At 36.9% G+C, this 23,425-nt stretch overlaps 1 protein-coding gene across 1 annotated transcript in view; it reads left to right on the top strand.

Annotated features, from left to right (window-relative positions):
* Positions 1 to 23,425, top strand: part of AXDND1 (axonemal dynein light chain domain containing 1) — an 89,903-nt gene that overhangs the window by 47,366 nt on the left and 19,112 nt on the right. The window contains exons 17-20 of the mRNA XM_061185665.1: positions 824 to 1,025; positions 1,826 to 1,919; positions 7,630 to 7,829; positions 8,702 to 8,798. Coding sequence (XP_061041648.1) covers positions 824 to 1,025; positions 1,826 to 1,919; positions 7,630 to 7,829; positions 8,702 to 8,798 — 593 coding nt within the window. The remainder of the gene's footprint in view (positions 1 to 823; positions 1,026 to 1,825; positions 1,920 to 7,629; positions 7,830 to 8,701; positions 8,799 to 23,425) is intronic.

The following is a 23,425-nucleotide window of genomic DNA, read 5'->3' as shown; positions in this document are numbered from 1 at the left end:
TCGGAACTTGATACTTATTCAGACCAAAACGATAAACTTCATGTAAACCTGAACAATGACCTAAAAAATGACTCGGGCTTCCCTGGTGGCGCAGTGGTTGAGAATCTGCCTGCTAATGCAGGGGACACGGGTTCGAGCCCTGGTCTGGGAAGATCCCACATGCCGCGGAGCAACTGGGCCCGTGAGCCACAACTGCTGAGCCTGCGCGTCTGGAGCCTGTGCTCCACAACAAGAGAGGCCACGATAGTGAGAGGCCCGCGCACCGCGATGAAGAGTGGCCCCCGCTTGCTGCAGCTAGAGGAAGCCCTCGCACAGAAACGAAGACCCAACACAGCCCAAAAAATAAATAAATAAATAAATAATAATTAAAGGTGCTAAAAAATAAATAAATGTATTAAAAAAAATGACTCAAGAACTATATCTGTTCTAGTTTCTGTTATTAACTATCTTATAATCATGAAGAAGCTGTTTTTCATCATTGTCTTCTTAACAGGATAACTCAGTGAATTAATACCTTTAACAGAAACTGCAGTTCATGGTTTCTGGGTTTAATGCATTTCATTCTCAGCTGAGAAGAGAAGACAGAGTAAAAACTGTCATCAGCGAAATAGTCCATCAGTCAGAAAAGCACTGATTACGTAGTTTTTATTCACTAAATATTTATTTAGGAACTACTCTTTGCAAGATTCTCTGCTAGGCAAGCTGTAGGATAATAAGAAAATGAAAAAAGATATGCACCTGCCCATTAGTATTTCATAATTTATTATTGAAATAGTAGACTTACAAGTACTTCTAAAAGTTAATGCTTTTCTCACTTTTCCAGGTATCTCTAAAATTCTTCCAGATTTGGTTAGTTCTCTTGAATTCTGTTTTTTCAAGTTGGAAAACCTCCTGGAGTTTCCTGAACTGCTTCTTGAAGAATGGGAGGGACTTAATGAAAAAATTAATGAAATGAAATCTCAGTTGGATGCATCGTTAAACATTATTGGTACTGTTCCGCAGTACATAGATGTGGATTCTGGCTCGTAAGTTCCCATAGGTCTCTGCTGGGTAGAAGGGAATCCCCACTTCTCAACTGCATTTTCTCGGTACTTCGCCTCAGCAATGGGTATTTGAGGTCAGATAAAAAACCTTGACATCCTCTTCCTCCAAGTAAGAAAGCCATCTGACTGGGAGCTGGAGGGTGAGGGAGTCCTGGCTTCTTAACTACAGCAGTCTAGGATGGAGTTTCTGCCTCACTGAGCTGAGAAGGGGAAGAGCGGGAGTAGTTTTGGTTCAAATACCATAGACTCTTGCCTTTCCTACTGAATCTTCATAAATTGTCTTGAATATAAGTTTCTTCAGTTGCTGTTTGTCCTTAGAACCATTTCCAGAAGCTTTCAATGGTTTTTGTTTTGTTTTAGTAATTTTCACTAATTTCACTGGAGAGTGGGTCACCTTTTCTCCTCCCACTGTCATGTTGGAAGTTGATCTCTTGAGAGGGTTTTAAAACTCATTCTTCTCACTTTGTGGCCTCAGTGGTCTAGAAGTAAATGTAAAGGGAGTGAGTGTAAGTTTTTACAGTAGAGGTCTAACACTGAAAGTAAGGTCTACATTGTCCAGAGTGCATTACACCTAACCTACGTGAGGTTAGGAAGGCTGTCAGTGAGTAGCCATTCTACCAGATAATTCAAGGATTTGATTCACCTTTCTCTGAGTTCTCAAACAGTTGTCCACACTGAAGTTTACTAGGCCCAGCCAAATAAAACCCTTTCTTTTATCCGATAGTTACTTTCATACTCTTAAGTAAGTCACTTATCTTTATCTTACTTGCTTTTTCCTTCAGGGTACTCCAAACACGTATATTTAACATGATTCAACAATGGCTTTTGAAGACAGGCAATGAGATTAACAATGGTAACATGGAACTTCAGCACCAAGTATGTACTTGTAGGAATTTGTTAGATTATTTTTTGCCTTGGCTGGGAGTTTTCTTCAAGGAAAAACCAAGTTATGCCTATCCAATTGAAGCAGGAGGTTGGGAGGGCAAAATGGGAACTTATATAATATAATTACTGAAATGATTTTCAGTGGATTTTTAAATGCGGTATGTTCCTACCTTTGGAATGAAGTTTCACAGATGATCAAAAGTTTTTGTGATCTAATTAATATCTTTACTCTTTACTCAGTATACCGAAAAAATTTTCCCTCAATAGCATTAATCATTTTAAGAATTTATGTTGGCGCCCTTGACTGGCTGAAGGGATGACAGAAACATGTTTCTAAGAAGAAAGACAAGATGCTACAGTACTATTGGTCTACAGTTATTAGAAGAAATAGGGAATTGTCCTGCAGTTCTGAAGAACTAAACCTGTGGAATTCTTAACTAGCACAACATGAAATAATAATTTCCAAAGGATGTCTTAGTTTTTTACATTTACTGCCACTTCCTAGTCTTAATTATAATCTAAATTTATACAGGAATCTCTTATTATAAGTCAACTTAATATGCAAGTATTTGACCTTACAAAATTGATAAAATGAATTTAATTAATTTTAATATTGCTTAAATTGGGAATTTGAAAGGCAGAGATCAGCATGTTGTATGGGAATACTACTTATGAAGCATTATATCACAGTCTATGAGCATGTTGTGAACATAGAGACATCAAGAGTTGAGGAGCAAATGTGTTAAGACTGGCAGTATGGATCCAGGGGATCCCCAGGCTTGGGAGAAATTTCTATGACTTAGAACACAACCAAAATTAAGAAGAAAAAGGGTAGGAGAGTGCCTGTCACATAGTGGAACTCAATAAATATTTCTTGAATGAAGTAAGGAAGAACATTCCAGCATTGTTGATGTTTTATGGTGTTGCTACATTAACCCCTTCTTTGGTAAGTTTACCATTGGATACTCAGTTTACCATTGGGGATTATCTCTGGGGAATCATATTCTCAATTTTTAAAATTGTGGAATTCAATTTTTATAATATAGGATTATTTAGAAAGTACCTTTATATACTTCTCATTTTTATATTTTATATACTTCTCTATTTTAACACTACAGCATTATAATATAGTTAAGCTGCCTAGAAAACTTGCAAGATTATACATTCCTCGAGGAACTATGTGTATCTATATTAACTGGTATAAGTATTTAAAAATGGAAAAGTTTATCTTTTTTTAACCCACCATTCATTTTCCTTTCTGATCCATTTTCTTTCAGATTTTTTGGTTTTGTTTTGTTTTTTTCTTTATACCTTTACTCCATCTAATCTGTGCTGCTTGGCAGTCTAAAACAGTGATCTTCAAATATTTTTTATCATGTATCTCTATCAGCAAAAAATCTTTGAACAAGTCATTTCTAACTTACTATTTCTAACTTACTTATGAGAATTTCTCTGTTAACCTTTTTGGTACATTATAAAATATAAACAAATAGTCAAAAGAGATGAAATGAATAATATTTAAAAATAATTTTTAGTAATGGTTTTAAAAAAACTGATGTGATTGAACAGGCTTCATAATTTTTTTTACAATCACAGGTTAATACTTAGTGATAAAACCATTTGAAGGTCTGCTCCTAAGTTCAGTTTACTTCGTTACTTGTTTTTAAGGACTGTCATTGCTGAAATAATAGCTCACAAAAGAACAATGCAAATTGAAGAAGTGCATTATTGGCAGTATTTATTAAATAATGCTCATTTTTCAATTCCATCAATCAGTTATGTAAAGATATTTTAAAAATTGATCAGTAAAATTTTCCATCTACCATAATGTCAATCAGTTGTTCTTATAAACATTAGGCAATGTAGCATTTCTTTTTTCTAACAAAAGATCCCCAACCAATTGATACACTTTATTTGTAAGATTTTAAAAGAATTAGAAACATATTTCCAGATTTTCAAGTATATAAATTTGAGAGTTTTTAAAAGTGAGCTATGTATCATTTTCAGCAACAAAATCATACCAAGATGGAAATCCTTCCAACTCTCCATTTTCAAAATGACTGCTCCATAATGTAAATTTCTTTTACTCATTGTTAAACATCAATTATATTTTGAAGGGACAAATTAAGTGTGATTTTTTTTTTTTTATATCAGCTAGGAGATGGGCATGTTGCCACTTGCCATCCCTGAAAAGATTAGTAAATTTGAAACAAGCCGTTTTATAAAAAAACACTTCATATTAAAGTTTCTCTTAAGAATTTTACATCAGAATCACAGTAAATCTCTGGTTTATTATACAAATTATCATTTTCACTCTCCATCTAATTAAAGAGAATGATTCCATATCTTAGTGAAAGTAAAAGATATTCTGTGTTTATTTTGATTCTAATTTTAAATTCACCTATGACCTATTGCATGACCTTGATTTTACCATTTAATCTCTCTAATATAACTATGAAATGAAGATAACACATATTTGTGTTTATTTCACAGGGGTGGTTTAAGGATTTATTAATATTTTATGTAAGCAAAAATGAGTTATTTCAATGACAGTATCATCTAGGCCATAGGTATATGAAAGAACAGTTTAGAGAATTAATTAATTCTCTAAGAAGAATTAATGCAATTGAGTAGCAGCAGGGGCTTAGTGGGGAAAATATCTTTGGCTTGTGAAAAGAAGGTCGTAGTTTTTTAAACTCTTTCTCAGGAAGAGTTGCCCTTTTCCTGACGTGTTAATTCAGGTGTAAAAATACACTAATCAAGATTACTTTAGGGACTTCCCTGGTGGCACAGTGGTTAAGAATCCGCCTGCCAATGCAGGGGACATGAGTTCGATCCCTGGGCTGGGGAGATCCCACATGCCACAGAGCAACTAAGTCCATGAGCCACAACTACTGAGCCCGCATGCCACACCTACTGAAACTTGCACGCCTAGAGCCCGTGCTCCACAACAAGAGAAGCCACCGCAATGAGAAGCCCGCGCAACGTAGCGAAGAGTAGCCCCCGCTCGCTGCAACTGGAGAAAGCCCGTGCACAGCAATGAAGACCCAACACAGCCAAAAATAAATAAATAAAATAAAATAAATTTATTTAAAAAAAAAAAGATTGCTTTAGGTCGTTTATGGCCTTTTCTTTTGAGGCAGGAAGTTTGGGTTTTAGTACAAGGATAGACGACCAAGCTTCATTTTTATTCATTAATTTAACAAACATTTATTTATTTTTTTTTTAATTTTTATTTATTTTATTTATTTATGGCTGTGTTGGGTCTTCTTTTCTGTACGAGGGCTTTCTCTAGTTGTGGCAAGCGGGGGCCACTCTTCATCGTGGTGCGCGGGCCTCTCACTATCGCGGCCTCTCTTGCTGCGGAGCACAGGCTCCAGATGCGCAGGCTCAGTAATTGTGGCTCACGGGCCCAGTTGCTCCGCGGCATGTGGGATCTTCCCATACCAGGGCTCGAACCCGTGTCCCCTGCATTGGCAGGCAGATTCTCAACCACTGCGCCACCAGGGAAGCCCTAACAAACATTTATTAAGCACTTACTCCCTGCTAAGTACTGTGTGTGGTATTGAGGGATAAAATGATGGTGCATGCCTTAAAAAGACTCACAGACTAAATGAGGAGACAGATACGCAAACAATTATAATAGAGATATGTACAAAGTACTATAACAACATAGGATAAGGAGCAAATTAAGTCCAGTGAAAGTTAAAAAGTCTTCTCAAAGTAGATTATATTTAAGCCAAGAAGAACACTTAGGAACTCACCAGAGAAAGGGACTAGACTACATAGGGCATTGAGGAGAATGGTTGACGTTTGCATTTCATAAAGTTTTTTGCATCTTATTTCTGGGACCCAGCCTCAGCAAACGCCATTTGCGAAGGTTCCCAAACTTTCTCTGTTCTCTGTGCCTAAGGGTACCCCAGTATTTTCACACTCCTAAGCCAAAAAATTACCACACAGTCCAATTTATTATTACATAGGTAGGTTCAAACAGCTTACTAAATATTTATGTCCTAAATATTAGTATAACTTTTGGAAAAATATTATAATACATGTTAAAATAGTTAAACAAGGAGACCATTGGACTGTAGCTTTAGTGCTTTTAGTAGCCTGTGTAAACAAACCAAAGCCAGAGTCGATGCACTCGAATCCAAGAAAACGAAACTCAAGAACAACTAATTCTAAACAGTCCACTAGATCTTCTCGAATATGAAAAAATGAAACTCAAGAACAACTCTCATAACAGCCAGATAACTAAATTTTCCTAAATAAGGCAAACATTGAAATTACAGCCAATTAAATAATTGCTTTGCTTTGCTTAGTGTCTTCTCTGTAGAAATCTCTGTCCTAGCTCCCACCTACAGAGTGCCTCTAACCATTTTTTGGGTTTGGCACTGCCTGATTGGAATTGTTGTTTGCCCAAAGATATTTTGTAAAATTTAATGTGTCTCAGTTTAACTTCATTGAAAGAAAAAACCCTTTTATTAATTAATTAATCTTTAATTGAGGTATATTGACTTAAAATATTAGTTTCAGGTGTACAACATAGTGATTCGATATTTTTATACATTACAAAATGATCACCATGATAAATTCAGTTACCATTTGTCACCATACAAAGTATAACAATATTCTTGACTATATTCTCTATGCTACACATTACATCCCCATGACTTATTTATATTTCATGACTGGAAGTTTTTTTTTTGTTTGTTTGTTTTAGAATTTTTTGGTAGGAACTTTATAAATTTATTTATTTTTGCTGTGTTGGGTCTTCGTTTCTGCGCTAGGGCTTTCTCTAGTTGCGGCAAGTGGGGGCCACTCTTCATCGCGGTGCGCGGGCCTCTCACTATCGCGGCCTCTCTTGTTGCGGAGCACAGGCTCCAGACGCACAGGCCCAGTAGTTGTAGCTCACGGGCCCAGTTGCTCTGCGGCATGTGGGATCTTCCCAGACCAGGGCTCGAACCCGTGTCCCCTGCATTGGCAGGCAGATTCTCAACCACTGCGCCACCAGGGAAGCCCTGACTGGAAGTTTTTACTTCTTAATCTTCCTCACCTATTTCACTCATCTCCCCACCTCCACTTAAAAAATCCTTTTATTTTATTCTCATTTAATCAAAGTTACTTACTAATGGAATGTATATACTTTTGCACTGTAAAACCTCTCTAACCTTGAAATCAGATTGGACGTTGCCATCCTCACTTCCTGTCCCACCTTGATTTTCACACAGTAATTGTTTTTAATCACACAACCACCAATAAAACCAGCTTTCAAAGATACAGTGTCATCAAAAGTGATATAGTGTATCTAAGTTTGAAACTGTGATCATGTCAAATTCATGCTATGTCTGACAGGTGTCACATATCATTATTATCTCCCTCAAGAATTTTAAATCCCATGGCATCCTTGAGAGCTCACTGTGAAGCCCTGGAATGCCTTGGTGCACACTGGTGGGAACTTAACTGTGGCCTTAACTGGTTAATATGCTTGACCAAGCTAAAGAAGAGGGTAGTTTAATGTAGTATAGTGAGCAAAAGAAAGTAAGGTTACAGTAGTTGAGTAGTGATGATTTGATTTCATTAAGAATAATAGTGTTGTTGAAAATTGGACACAGGTATGATCAGTTCTGTTTTTATATGGTTTTTACTGTTTGATTTATTTTAAATGGGTCATTTGTATTATAATCATTTTTTTAAACAGATGGATGAATTGCATATACCCATGATTCAATGGATGGTAAATTTGCTGATTTTAATGGTACCTGACTTTCCTGATCCAGATACTCTCATAAAGTTGGAGGAGGAAAGTGCTGAAAAACGTGACCTAGGAATTGCCAAGTTGGAGCTAGATGCGATTGCCCTGGCAAAAAAGTTGTCCCAATATTCCATCTATTTGAGCAGGTGAAACTATCTGGTTATTTTATTACTTCCCTTTTGAAGATTAAATGCAACATAAAACAGAGGAGAAACTAATGCAACATTGTAAATCAACTATACTCTAATAAAAATTAAGGAAAAAAAAAAGCAGAGGAAAGGAGGGCAGTTAAGTAGCAGCAATAAAAGATTGTTTTAAAACCTTGAAAGAAATGCTAGTTCGGTTTTTAAACTAGCTTCAACACTGCCATGTTGGAATATGAGATTTTGGTGTTTTCTTAATGGCTTTAGAATTCCTTTGAAAACAATGTTAGCATAGGCAGGATGGGAAGTGTATATGTATGTGGGAGTGAGAATTAGTAAAAAAACAAAACAAAACAAATCACTTGCATAAATAAGTTGCATCTTGCATTTTTGCACCTACTGTGGGGGGGGTAGGTATCATTTGCCTGTGTAATTCCATGCAAAGCTGAAGGTATACTTTTATATATATCACTAAACACCAACCAAAACATCTCTTAAAAAAACAAAAAAGTGAAAAAAAGCCTTATATCTGAAAAGCTAGAAGATTCCTGTCAAATAAAGAAGATGTCTATAAAAATTGTAATTCATTAACTAGGAAGCATACTGTCACTATGATTACTTCAAATTCGGGAAGTAGCTTTTACAATCTAGCCAGTTTCCCCTTCATTTCCATTCAGTGTTACCAGTGGTCAAGAGTGACGGGAAGGGAGGGGAGGAAGAGGACAAGAGTGAGAAACTGAGCAAGAAACAAATTATTCTCTGGTCAGTCAGTAGCTTAATTATTATGGTAAACTTCTACTGTATCTGGACTTAGGAGAGGAACCAACAATAAAAAGGTCATGCTCTGTATGTGTGCTCTTTTTTTTTTTTTCCAGTTGTTGGAAAGAGATGGTAACAGCTATGGCTCCGAGTAAAGCAGGTCACTTAGAAAAAAATCCTACTAAGGAACTTAATGAACTGGATAAGATGAAGGTAATAACTGTATTCCCCTTACTTCTGTTTTGTTGTTTTAAGTAGACTTTTTAGGTTTAATTGATTTACAACAAACTGCACGTATTTAAATGTGCAATTTGATAATTTCTAAAATGTACATACACCTGTAAAATCACTGTGATTAAAAAAGGTACATATCCAACAAACTCAAAGTTTCCTTGTACCCCTTTTTAATCTCTCCTTGCAGCCTCCTCCTGTCCCGAGACAATGTCTAATCCACTTTCTAACACCAAAGATTAGTTTTCATTTTATAAATGGAATCATATGGAATGTATACTTTGTCTGACTTCTTTGACTAAGCATAATTATTTTGAGATTCACACATATTGTTGCTTTTATCAAAAGTTCATGCTTTTTAGTGCTGAGCAGTATTTCATTCTACAGATCTACACAGTTTATTTATCAACCATTCTTTGTTGATGAACGTTTGAATTGTTTCCATTTTTTTATTATTACAAGCAAAGCTTCAATGCTTATCCTTGTACATATGCATTGCTTTCATTTGTCTTAAATAAGTGCCTAGAAATGGAATGGCTAAGTCATATGGCATGTATGTTTAGCTTCTTAAGAAACTCAAACTGTCTTCCAAAGTGGTTAAACCATTTTACATTCCTGCCAGCAGTGTATGAGAGTTCCAGTTGCTTCACATCCTCATCAACACTTGATATGGTCAGTGATTTCAATTTTAGACATTCCAATAAGTGGGTAGTGGTATGCCATTGTGGTTTTAATTTGCATTTCCTTCATGATCAATGATGTTAAACATCTTTTCATGGGCTTATTTGTCATTACATCTCCTGTGGTGAAAGTTATATTTGAAAGTTGCTAAGAGGGTAGATCTTAAAAGTTCTCATCACAAGAAAAAAAATTGTAACTATGTGAGGTAATGGATGTTAACTGAATTTGTTGTGGTAATCATTTTGTAATACGTACATATATCAAATCATTATGCTGTACATCTTAAACTTACACAATGTTATATACATCAATAATATCTCAATAAAACTGGGGAAAATGCTAAAAAAATGCAATTGTTTTATAATTTGGGTAGTGGATAATTGAGATATTTAAACCATTACAAGTGAAATAAAATTAACTATTTATGGGAAAAAACGTGAAATGTCTGCTCAAATCTTTGGCCATTTATTATTGGTTTGCTTGTTTTCTTATTATTGAATTTGAGAGTTCTTTATATATTCTTGATACAAGTCCTTTATCAGATATGTGATTTAGAAATATTTTCTCTCAGTCTGTGACTTGCCTTTTCTTCTCTTAACGTCTTTCAAAGAGGGGAACTTCTTAACTGTGATGAAGTTCAATCTATCATTTTTTTTCTTTTATGGGTCTTGCTTTTGATGTTGTATCTAAGAAAAATTTTGTATAGTAACATCATGAAGATTTTCTCCTAGAAGTATTACAGTTTTAGGTTTTGTATATTCAGATCTGTGACCCATTTTGAGTGACCCATTTTTTTTCTTATCTGGTGCCAGGCAGGTATAGGTTGAAGTTCAATTTTTGGCATTTGGATATCCAATTGTTTTAGCACCGTTTGTTGAAAAGACTATCCTTTCTCTATTAAGATGTCTTTTCATCTTTGTTGAAAATCTATTGACCGTATACATGTGCATATTATTCTGGACATTCTATTATGTTCTGTTGATCTTTGTGTCAACATTGTCACCATTATCAAACTGTCTTGATTACTGTAGTTTTAAAATAAGTTTTGAGATTAGGTAATGTAAATCCTCCAAATTTTTTCTTTTTCAAGTTTGACCAGGCTATTCTAGGTCCTTTGCTTTCCATATTTAAAGTTTTTAGAATTAGCTTATCAATTTTTCCAAAAAAGCCTATTGGGATTTTTATTATGATTATATTTTATCTATTGATCAATTTGTGGAGAATTGACATCTTAACAGTATTGAGTCTTTGGGTCTGCGAACATGGTATATTTCTTCATTTACTTAAGTCCTTCTTTATTTCTTTCAACAAAATTTTGTAGTTTCAGTGTACAGGTCTTACATATCTTTTGTAAGATTTGTCCCTATGTATTTCATATTTTGGTACTATTACAAGTTATATTCTTCTGTAATTTCAATTTCTGATTATTCTTTGCTAACAGAATTATCATTGATTTTTAAAACATTTTAATTTTATTGGAGTATAGTTGATTTACAATGTTGTCTGAGTTTCAGGTGTACAGCAAAGTGATTCAGTTATACATATACATGTATTCATTCTTTTTTAGATTCTTTTTTCTTATAGGTTATCACAGAATATTGAGTAGAGTTCCCAGTGCTATATAGCATGTCCTTGTTGGTCATCTATCTGGTATAAAGTAGTTTGTGTATGTTCATCCCAAGCTCCTGATTTATCCTTCCCCCCAAATTTCCCCTTTGGTAACCATAAGTTTGTTTTCGATATCTGTAAGACTGTTTCTGTTTTGTAAATAAGTTCATTTGTATCATTTTTTAAAAATCAGATTCTAGAATGAGTGATATCATATGATATTTGTCTTTCTCTGTCTGACTTACTTCACTTAGTGTAATACTCTCTAGGTCCATCCATGTTCCTGCAAATGGCATTATTTTATTCTTTTTTATGGCCGAGTAATAGTCCATTGTACATATGTACCACATCTTCCTTATCCATTCCTGTGTCGATGAACATTTAGGTTGCTTCCATGTCTTGGCTATTGTAAATAGTGCTGCAATGAAGGTTGTATCATTGACTTTTTTTTTTTCTTTAAAGTTTCCTTTTTTTTTTTTCACAACTCACACACACACACTGTATTTTAGTTTTACAAGAGATAAAGAAGCTGACACCAAGCATTGTAACTGGATGACCACAACAAAAGCAACAGTGATTGCAATTACCAAACACGAAACACACTCATACTATGTCATAACATTGACATTCAGTCCAGTAATCCTCCACTGTAACAGCTCCTTTACTTTGCAGTGAAAATTGATTTGCATATTTTTTGCCTCTGAGTCCTTGTGGGATTTTTTTTTTTATTCAAACAGAAAGTCACAAAAATTATAATCATCCTCATCAGTTCACTCAGTCCCATGTAATTAATTTTTTTTTCATCTTGATCTTTTGTTAGCACTTTTATGAATTCATCAGTTTTCCATTAGAGTTCTGAAAATGCTTATTCATTCAGTTCAGCAGTATAGTCAGTTACCAGAAACCTGTACTTGTTAGAGTCTTTTCCATGAATTCCTTGAAGATGAAACCCTTTTATAGGAACATTTTTGCGAAAGCATCAGAGTACACCCAGAACTGTCTGTAAATGACAAAAGACTTAAAAATGACCACAGTTAAAGATTTGATGAAAGTTCATAATAATGCAATTGACAAGGAAATTTAGTTATTTCTGAGATATACATTTTAAACTAATAACTAGAATTATGACTTATAACATTATACCAGAACATATAAGATTTTTAGAAATTTCATGTAATATCTGAAACATTTATATTAACATATTTCCATACAAATACCCAAAGAAAGTTTAGTGTTAGTTGTTTTTTTGTTTCTTTGTTTTTTTATACTGCAGGTTCTTATTAGTCATCAATTTTATACACATCAGTGTATCAGTGTATACATGTCAATCCCAATCGCCCAATTCAGCACACCACCATTCCCACCCCACCGTGGTTTTCCCCCCTTGGTGTCCATATGTTTGTTCTCTACATCTGTGTCTCAATTTCTGCCCTGCAAACCGGTTCATCTGTACCATTTTTCTAGGTTCCACATACATGCATTAATATACGATATTTGTTTTTCTCTTTCTGACTTACTTCACTCTGTATGACAGTCTCTACATCCATCCACGTCTCAACAAATGACCCAATTTCATTCCTTTTTGTGGCTGAGTAGTATTCCATTGTATATATGTACCACATCTTCTTTATCCATTTGTCTGTCGATGGGCATTTAGGTTGCTTCCATGACCTGGCTATCGTAAATAGTGCTGCAATGAACATTGGGGTGCATGTGTCTTTTTGAATTATGGTTTTCTCTGGGTATATGCCCAGTAGTGTGATTGCTGGGTCATATGGTAATTCTATTTTTAGTTTTTTAAGGAACCTCCATACTGTTCTCCATAGTGGCTGTATCAATTTACATTCCCAGCAACAGTGCAAGAGGGTTCCCTTTTCTCCACACCCTCTCCAGCATTTGTTGTTTGTAGATTTTCTGATGATGCCCATTCTAACTGGTGTGAGGTGATACCTCATTGTAGTTTTGATTTGCATTTTTCTAATAATTAGTGATGTTGAGCAGCTTTTCATGTGCTTCTTGGCCATCTGTATGTCTTCTTTGGAGAAATGTCTATTTAGGTCTTCTGCCCATTTTTGGATTGGGTTGTTTTTTTAATATTGAGCTGCATGAGCTGTTTATATATTTCGGAGATTAATCCTTTGTCCGATGATTCATTTGCAAATATTTTTTCCCATTCTGAGGGCTGTCTTTTCGTCGTGTTTATGGTTTCCTTTGCTGTGCAAAAGCTTTTAAGTTTCATTAAGTCCCATTTGTTTATTTTTGTTTTTATTTCCATTACTCTAGGAGGTGGATCAAAAAAGATCTTGCTGTGATTTATGTCAAAGAGTGTTCTGCCTATGTTTTCCTCTAAGAGTTTTATAGTGCCTGGTCTTACATTTAGGTCTCTAATCCATTTTGAGTTTATTTTTGTGTGTGGTGTTAGGGAGTGTTCTAATTTCATTCTTTTACATGTAGCTGTCCAGTTTTCCCAGCACCACTTATTGAAGAGACTGTCTTTTCTCCATTGTATATCCTTGCCTCCTTTGTCATAGATTAGTTGACCAAGGGTGCATGGGTTTACCTCGGGGCTTTCTATCTTGTTCCATTGATCTATGTTTCTGGTTTTGAGCCAGTACCATATTGTCCTGATTACTGTAGCTTTGCAGTACAGTCTGAAGTCAGGGAGTCTGATTCCTCCAGCTCCGTTTTTTTCCCTCAAGACTGCTTTGGCTATTCGGGGTCTTTTTTGTCTCCATACAAATTTTAAGATTTTTTGTTCTAGTTCTGTTTAAAATGCCATTGGTAATTTGATAGGGATTGCATTGAATCTGTAGATTGCTTTGGGTAGTATAGTCATTTTCACAATATTGATTCTTCCAATCCAAGAACGTGGTATATCTCTCCATCTGTTGATATCATCTTAATTTCTTTCATCAGTGTCTTATAGTTTTCTGCATACAGGTCTTTTGTCTCCCTAGGTAGGTTTATTCCTAGGTGTTCTATTCTTTTTGTTGCAGTGGTAAATGGGAGTGTTTCCTTAACTTCTCTTTCAGATTTTTCATCATTAGTGTTTAGGAATGCAAGAGATTTCTGTGCATTAATTTTGTATCCTACAACTTTACCAAATTCATTGATTAGCCCTAGTAGTTTTCTGGTGGCATCTTTAGGATTCTCTATGTATAGTATCATGTCATCTGCAAACAGTGACAGTTTTACTTCTTCTTTTCCAATTTGGATTCCTTTTATTTCTTTTTCTTCTCTGATTGCCATGGCTAGGACTTCCAAAACTATGTTGAATAATAGTGGTGAGAGTGGACATCCTTGTCTTGTTCCTCATCTTAGAGGAAAAGCTTTCAGTTTTTCACCATTGAGAATGATGTTTGCTGTGGGTTTGTCACATATGGCCTTTATTATGTTGAGGTAGATTCCCTCTCTGCCCACTTTCTGGAGAGTTTTTATCATAAATGGGTGTTGAATTTTGTCAAAAGTTTTTTCTGCATCTATTGAGATGATCCATATGGTTTTTATTCTTCAATTTGTTATTATGGTGTATCACATTGATTGATTTGTGTATATTGAAGAATCCTTGCATCTCTGGGAAAAATCCCACTTGATCATGGTGTATGATCCTTTTAATGTGTTGTTGGATTCTGTTTGCTAGTATTTTGTTGAGGATTTTTGCATCTATATTCATCAGTGATATTGGTCTGTAATTTTCTTTTTTTTGTAGTATCTTTGTCTGGTTTTGGTATCAGGATGATGGTGGCCTCGTAGAATGAGTTTGGGAGTATTCCTTCCTCTGCAGTTTTTTGGAAGAGTTTGAGAAGGATGGGTGTTAGCTCTTCTCTAAATGTTTGATAGAATTCACCTGTGAAGCCATCTGGTCCTGGACTTTTGTTTGTTGGGATATTCTTTTTTTTTTTTAATAAATTTATTTATTTATTTATTTATTTATTTTTGGCTGTGTTGGGTCTTCGTTTCTGTGCGAGGGCTTTCTCTAGTTGCGGCGAGCGGGAGCCACTCTTCATCGTGGTGCGCGGGCCTCTCACTGTCGCGGCCTCTCTTGTTGCGGAGCACAGGCTCCAGACGCGCAGGCTCAGTAGTTGTGGCTCACGGGCCTAGCTGCTCCGTGGCATGTGGGATCTTCCCAGACCAGGGCTCGAACCCGTGTCCTCTGCATTGGCAGGCAGATTCTCAACCACTGCACCACCAGGGAAGCCCTGTTGGGAGATTTTTAATCACAGTTTCAATTTCATTACTTGTGATTGGTCTGTTCATATTTTCTGTTTCTTCTGGTTCAGTCTTGGAAGGTTATACCTTTCCAAGAATTTGTCCATTTCTTCCAGGTTGTCCATTTTATTGGCATAGAGTTGCTTGTAGTAGTCTCTTAGGATGCTTTGTATTTCTGCGGTGTCTGTTGTAACTTCTCCCTTTTCATTTCTAATTTTATTGATTTGAGTCCTCTCCCTCTTTTTCTTGATGAGTCTGGCTAATGGTTTATCAATTTTGTTTATCTTCTCAAAGAACCAGCTTTTAGTTTTATTGATCTTTGCTATTGTTTTCTTTGTTTCTATTTCATTTATTTCTGCTCTGATCTTTATGATTTCTTTCCTTCTGCTAACTTTGGGTTTTGTTTGTTCTTCTTTCTCTAGTTCCTTTAGGTGTAACGTTAGATTGTTTATTTGAGATTTTTCTTGTTTCTTGAGGTAGGCTTGTATAGCTATAAACTTCCCTCTTAGAACTGCTTTTGCTGCACCCCAAAGGTTTTGGATTGTTGTGTTTTCATTGTCATTTGTCCCTAGGTATTTTTTGATTTCCTCTTTGATTTCTTCAGTGATCTCTTGGTTATTTAGTAACGCATTGTTTAGCCTCCATTTGTTTGTGTTTTTTACGTTTTTTTCCCTGTAATTGATTTCTAATCTCATAGTGTTTTGGTCAGAAAAGATGCTAGATATGATTTCAGTTTTCTTAAATTTACTGAGGCTTGATTTGTGACCCAAGATGTGATCTATCCTGGAGAATGTTCCGTGCACACTTGAGAAGAAAGTGTAATCTGCTGTTTTTGGATGGAATGTCCTATAAATATCAATTAAATCTATCTGGTCTATTGTGTCATTTAAAGCTTTTGTTTCCTTATTAATTTTCTGTTTGGATGATCTGTCCATTGGTGTAAGTGAGGTGTTAAAGTGCCCCACTATTATTGTGTTACTGTCGATTTCCTCTTTTAGAGCTCTTAGCAGTTGCCTTATGTATTGAGGTGCTCCTATGTTGGGTGCATATATATTTATAATTGTTATATCTTCTTCTTGGATTGATCCCTTGATCATTACATAGTGTCCTTCCTTGTCTCTTGTAACATTCTTTATTTTAAAGTCTATTTTATCTAATATGAGTATTACTACTCCAGCTTTCTTTTGATTTCCATTTGCATGGAATATCTTTTTCCATCCCCTCCCCTCAGTCTGTATGTATCCCTAGGTCTGAAGTGGGTCTCTTGTAGACAGCATATATAGGGGTCTTGTTTTTGTATCCATTCAGCAAGCCTGTGTCTTTTGGTTGGAGCATTTAATCCATTCACGTTCAAGGTAATTATCAATATGTATGTTCCTATTACCATTTTCTTAATTGTTTTGGGTTTGTTTTTGTAGGTCCTTTTCTTCTCTTGTGTTTCCCACTTAGAGAAGTTCCTTTAGCATTTGTTATAGAGCTGGTTTGGTGGTGCTGAATTCTCTTAGCTTTTGCTTGTCTGTAAAGCTTTTGATTTCTCCATCGAATCTGAATGAGATCCTTGCCGGGTAGAGTAATCTTGGTTGTAGGTTCTTCCCTTTCATCACTTTAAGTATATCATGCCACTCCCTTCTGGCTTGTAGAGTTTCTGCTGAGAAATCAGCTGTTAACCTTATGGGAGTTCCCTTGTATGTTATTTGTCGTTTTTCCCTTGCTGCTTTCAATAATTTTTCTTTGTCTTTAATTTTTGCCAGTTTGATTACTATGTGTCTCGGTGTGTTTCTTCTTGGGTTTATCCGGTATGGGACCCTCTGCGCTTCCTGGACTTGGGTGGCTATTTCCTTTCCCATGTTAGGGACGTTTTTGACTATAATCTCTTCAAGTATTTTCTCTGGTCCTTTCTCTCTCTCTTCTCCTTCTGGGACCCCTATAATGCAAATGTTGTTGTGTTTAATGTTGTCCCAGAGGTCTCTTAGGCTGTCTTCATTTCTTTTCATTCTTTTTTCTTTATTCTGTTCCACATCAGTGAATTCCACCATTCTGTCTTCCAGGTCACTTATCCGTTTTTCTCCCTCAGTTATTCTGCTAATGATTCCTTCTAGTGTATTTTTCGTTTCAGTTATTGTATTGTTTATCTCTATTTGTTTGTTCTTTAATTCTTCTAAATCTTTGTTAAACATTTCTTGCATCTTCTCGATCTTTGCCTCCATTCTTTTTCCGAGGTCCTGGATCATCTTCACTATCATTATTCTGAATTCTTTTTCTGGAAGATTGCCTATCTCCTTTTCATTTAGTTGTTTTTCTGGGGTTTTATCTTGTTCCTTCATCTGGTACATAGCCCTCTGCCTTTTCATCTTGTCTATCTTTCTGTGAATGTGGTTTTTGTTCCACAGGCTGCAGGATTGTAGTTCTATTATCTGTTCTTGAGTGACCTCATTAACTATGGTCCTGTAAGGAATTTGTAATTTCATCTAATTTGTCTAATTTATTGACATAGAGTTGCTCACAATATTCTCCCATTATCCTTTTAATAATTATAGGATATCCACTCTTTTGTTCCTGTTATTGAATACTTGTGTCTTTTCTATTTTTGTCCTCATCAGTCTATAAACAGATTTATCAATTTTCTTGCTTTCAACAACCCAGCTTTTTTTTTTTTTTGGCTTCATTGCTGCACGTGGGCTTTCTCTAGTTGCAGTGAACGGGGGCTACTCTTCGTTGTGGTGCACGGGCTTCTCATTGTGGTGGCTTCTGTTGTTGTGGAGCACGGGCTCTAGGTGCACAGGCTTCAGTAGTTGTGGCACGCGGGCTCAGTAGTTGTGGCTTGTGGGCTCTAGAGCGCAGGCTCAGTACTTGTGGCGCGTGGGCTTAGTTGCTCCGCGGCATGTTGGATCTTCCCGGACTTGGGCTCAAACCGGTGTCGCCTGCATTGGCAGGTGGATTCTTAACCACTGCACCACCAGAGAAGCCCAACAACCCAGCTTTTTGTTTCACTAATTTTTCTCTAGTTTGTTGTTTCCTTAATTTCCACTCTGCTCATTATTATTTCCTTTTTTTCTACTTACTTTGCATTTAATTTGCTCTTCTTTTTCTAGTTTCATAAGGTATAGCTGAGCTTATGATTTTGAGACCTGCCCATAAACAGTGGAATGGATAAATATATTATGGTGTATCAGGACTGGTATATAGAATGCAGGCAATTTTCTATTCTTTGGCCTGTATGATATTTAAATGACTGTTATCATTAAATTCTACATATGTATTTTATATTCTTCTGTATATGTGATAGATCTCACCATTTTTAAAAAGTGGATTATAAAAAATTTTTAAGTGTAATATCTTACTAGTAAATTTTAAAGTATCTAGGAGATGGAGACTTTTCTAGGAAAATATAAAGTAACATTTACTTTAGAAGGAAGAAACTGGCCAATTTTCAGAGAAGAAATTGATGCCTTTGTAAAAAACAGACAAAATACCTCAAAATTTTGCCTGGACTCCATAGATAAGTGAGTTCAGACTTTCAAGGAGCAGGTAATCCCCATGCTATATAAGCAGTTTAAGAATATAGGTAATGACTGAAAGTTTTCCCAGTTTATTTCATATAGCTGGCAAAGTTTTTTTAGCCCCAGTAAATATAAGACAAATCAACTTCATAACTATAGATGCTGAATCCAAATTTTAAAATAGCAATTCCATTCAGTAGAAAATTAAAATAATAAAACACTATGAATAACTAGGGTACATGTCAGAGGAGTAAGAATATTTTACTATGTGAAAATGTGTTCTTATAGGTATATTTCACTTCTCATCCAGGAACTGAAATGTCTCAGTTTTAGTTTTGTTTCTGGGAAGACCTCAGAGGTATTGTTTATAGCAGACTGCTGTGCCTCTGAACTGAACAGTCTATTGGAGCTTGTAGCCCTTACTGTGCATCTGGAAATGTGCTCACATCTTCTCAGGTCTGCTGCTACCCACCCCAGATGTGGTGGATATCCTGGTTTTGGTAGACTGGATCTGCCATAGATGGTAATGGGGACTCACTGGCCTGTTCCATAATACACCTTAGTCCTCATTTACTTGAATGGGGATAGGTCTGTATGTGGTGAGACCATGTTTACAGATAAGGACAGTTTTAGAATGAGGATTCAGGGTGTATTTTTGAGGTGTATCTCCCCATTGAAGTTAAAGGTATAGCAACACAGGGTGACATTGTTGTGAGGGATGCTTCCGAAGGGGATCTTGGGGACTTATATAAAGCCATCCAGGGAATTCCCTGGCAGTCCAGTGGTTAGGACTCAGTGTTCTTACCACCAGGGCCCCAGTTTCGGTCCCTGGTCAGGAAACTAAGATCCTATAAGTTGCAGGCATGGCCAAAAAAAAAAAAAAAAGCCATCCATATTAGGAGATTTTGTGAGAGCTTTGTGCAGTGGGCCATTCATTGCCTGCTCCACCCCAGGCCCTGACCGGAGGTCCATGACCTGACCATCTCTGAGAAACCTACACTTTCCACCAGGCTAATTAGGTCTTCTCTTAAGCTGTTTCCCATTTACTAACCCTTTGCTAGCAATTTCAGATTAATAAACTGGGGAAGTGTTATCAGAGGAGGCTGAGGATCTGCTCTTGCAGCAGAAGTAACACTCTAATTGGTCCCATTCTCAGGCCTTTTTTCCTACCAAATGAATATGTCCTCTCTTTAAGCCTGAGGCTGAGGCCTTTCAAGGGTACATCAAACTATTTTATGGCTCAACAGGCCACACACCTGCCCTGGGAGTGCCTCAGTACTCTTTATTTAAAAAAAAAATTAATGGTTAATTCTGCTTTCATTAGGGCTATCTTCATTTCAAAGTCATCCCCATCCTGACTACTGTCTTCCCCTGGTCTCCTGAACAACCTGTGTAGTATGTGAATCCTTATGACATCAGACTCTGGGACTTGTATGGCCTTATCTGTATCCCACATGCTGTGTGGCTTGTGTCACACCCCAGCTACATTCCAGCACCTGAAGAAGAACATCTTGTGAACATACTGGACTGATATTTGAATGACATTAGTGATGGTTTCCCACAACCTAATATTTCTTGGGCTCCTTTCTGATAAATGAGAGTTGCATGATGCTGGACCGGGCTCTGGAGTGGAAGACCTCTTAAGTAAGCATCCTTTGGAGCTTGATCACTCTTACTGATGGTTCTTACTCCACTCTTCCATAATAACCACCTAGATAAATTACTTCCTCATGAAGTCCTGGGGATTATCTAGTTCCCTAAGACTATCAAGGCAGTCCAGTAACTAATGACCCTATTTAGCTCCCACCTGATTCTGGCATATTCAATCTGACCTCACACAGCTGTGCTACAGATAAATGCTGGAGATCGTTTTCCAAGAGGACTCAGTTCTTGGGATCCTTACCCCTGTGCCTATTTCTGAAAGAAGTTGATCTCAGTGCATACCAGCTGCTTCACTTGGGAATGAGGATTGCTTGTTTTCATTTGAGGTTTAGAAGCACTATGTCAAATAGTCCTGGCATCCAGTGAGAGTACACTGGGTCTGCTACAGCCAAACCAGCTGCTGAAAACCTAGAAGAAACTTAGTCCCCAATAAGCTGGATAGATGTCTTTTTTCAAGTGCTTTAGGTTGATCATCTATAATGTGCCAGGTGTCTAGATTTAGAGTCACTGATGCCCTGAAGTTTGGTCATAATCTGAGCAAACAGCAGACTACCTGGAAGGGTTTCTGTGATAACTTCAGCAGGCCAAGACTGGTAAAAGACACACATTGACCAGCACCTGATAGTGCTGAGAACATGTGGGAAGGAAAAATCCCTTCTCAATGCCAAAGAAATACCTACCGTGATGGAAATGAGAAGACTTCTATCTGGTGCCCTCCAAACTGACTTCTGACTGCAATTGACTCTCTCCATGCCATTCTTTCCCGTCTCTGCCCTGTGTAATCTATCAAGACCCTGCCATCCACCTTGGGCTACAGTAACCTCCTTTATGTTGCCCAAGATACTACTGCCAGTTTCAGGATTTGGCCCTCCAGCAGGAGTATGACTTTGAAGAGTGGTGCTGGGGAGTTGCCTCTTTCAGTGTTGCAGCAGGTAAATGCAGGGATCTCAGCTTTCCTGCCCTTTTGGGGGGACCTGGAGATGATGGATTCTTTCTTTTTTTTTTTTTTTTGATGTGGACCATTTTTAGACAGTTTTTTAAAAATTTGTTTGTTTGTTTATTTATCTATCTATCTATCTTGGCTACACCGGGTCTTAGTTGTGGCATGTGGTATCTTTAGTTGCAGCATGTGGTATCTTTTCTCAGTTGCAGCATGTGGACTTCTTAGTTGTGGCATATGAACTCTTAGTTGCGGCATGCATGAGGGATCTAGTTCCCCAACCAGGGATCAGACCGAGGCCCCCTGCATTGGGAGCTTGGAGTCTTACCTGCAGGACCACCAGAGAAGTCCTGACGGATTCTTAATAGCTACATTACCACCGTAGTCTCATCACTTATAAAAGACTATCCCTGTAGCCTTTTGTTCTCCTGTTTTTGATCCACTACAATAGGCTTAACATTTAGGACCATCCCTTCTTAAATCCTCCTTCACCCCAGACATGAATTTTAGTCTTTTTACTTCACACAGGAAGCATTTATTAACACAGCCCTGAATCAGACATTATCAGAATTAGAGTATTGATGGAAGGAGATCCACGTGTATTGATTCGCAACCAAGCTATCCTCGTCTATAGCTGGTCAAAGGTGATGTTGGAGGTTTTGAAGGAAAACTTGCTTACCTCTATGAAAAACTTGCTTGACTCTATAGATTACCATGAAACTTTTATCAAAAGGCTCCCACTGATATTTTCCCCATCAGAAGTCCTATGGTAGTATTTTCAATGTCTCAGAAGTTTATAAGAAAATGACTAGGATCTGCTTCATAGAATGCAAATACAGCTGAGAATAGTTTAATTATTTCTCATGGATGGTAAGTTAACTCTGAAGAACTAAGTTTTTTAAATGTAATTACTGTTTTCAAAATTAACAAATGCTTTTGTTCTAGGTACGATAAAGTTAAAATATGCATCAAATTTTGTAGTTGGAAGGATCTTTAGGAGCAGTGGTATGATGCAGGCTCATGCTGGCTCACAGGAGCTGACCGTGCAGACCTCTTCCCAACTCCACATTCAGTGATAACATACTGAATTAATGAATACTATTGAAATTGCCATAGTGGGAGTATATACTATGGAAATCAACAAATGCTACAAATTAGGGAATCCCCCCCCCCCACTGCCAGTGAATGTTTTTACCAGCTCCCCAGTGCATAGGGCCCATCTAGAGTAAACCAACAACCTCATTTGTTTTTGTTTTTGTTTTTTAAATTTTTATTTATTTTATTTTATTTATTTATTTATGGCTGTGTTGGGTCTTCGCTTCTGTGCGAGGGCTTTCTCTAGTTGCGGCAAGCGGGGGCCACTCCTCATCGCGGTGCGCGGGCCTCTCACTAACGCAGCCTCCCTTCTTGCAGAGCACAGGCTCCAGACGCGCAGGCTCAGTAATTGTGGCTCACAGGCCTAGTTGCTCCGCGGCATGTGGGATCCTCCCAGACCAGGGCTCGAACCCGTGTGCCCTGCATTGGCAGGCAGACTCTCAACCACTGCACCACCAGGGAAGCCCCACCTCATTTGTTTTTAATAAATGAAGACTATTAAGAGTTTACTCAAGAAGTCACAACCAATTAGGTGAACTTAGGACTAGAACCTAATAGTTTCATCTCCCTTGTTTGACACTCTTTTCTGATATGCAGTAAGACATCAACCTAACCCTTTGAATGCAGAATTTAAACTTATTAGTGACATTAACAGAGCTGTGGTAAACTTATTTTACCCATAGAGGCTTCCATTCCTTATGCATAACACAAGGGTTTGGATTTGATTTTTTAAATTTTTTGGCTCTGACATTTCACAATAATTCCACAATTAAAAATAAGTCTAATCATGGGGAAAATGTGAGACGTATTACTGCTTTTTATGGGTTATTTCAAGGACCTAAAGTGGGTGTGAGTGAACAGATCACCTTCCCCAGAGGAAATAATGTTTCCTAGTTCCCTCTGTTTTTTCTCAC

This window comes from Eubalaena glacialis, chromosome 3, assembly GCF_028564815.1.
Source record: "Eubalaena glacialis isolate mEubGla1 chromosome 3, mEubGla1.1.hap2.+ XY, whole genome shotgun sequence".
Lineage (NCBI taxonomy): Eukaryota > Metazoa > Chordata > Mammalia > Artiodactyla > Balaenidae > Eubalaena > Eubalaena glacialis.
Note: the sequence above shows the minus strand (reverse complement) of the source record. Positions and strands in the feature narration are given on the sequence as shown.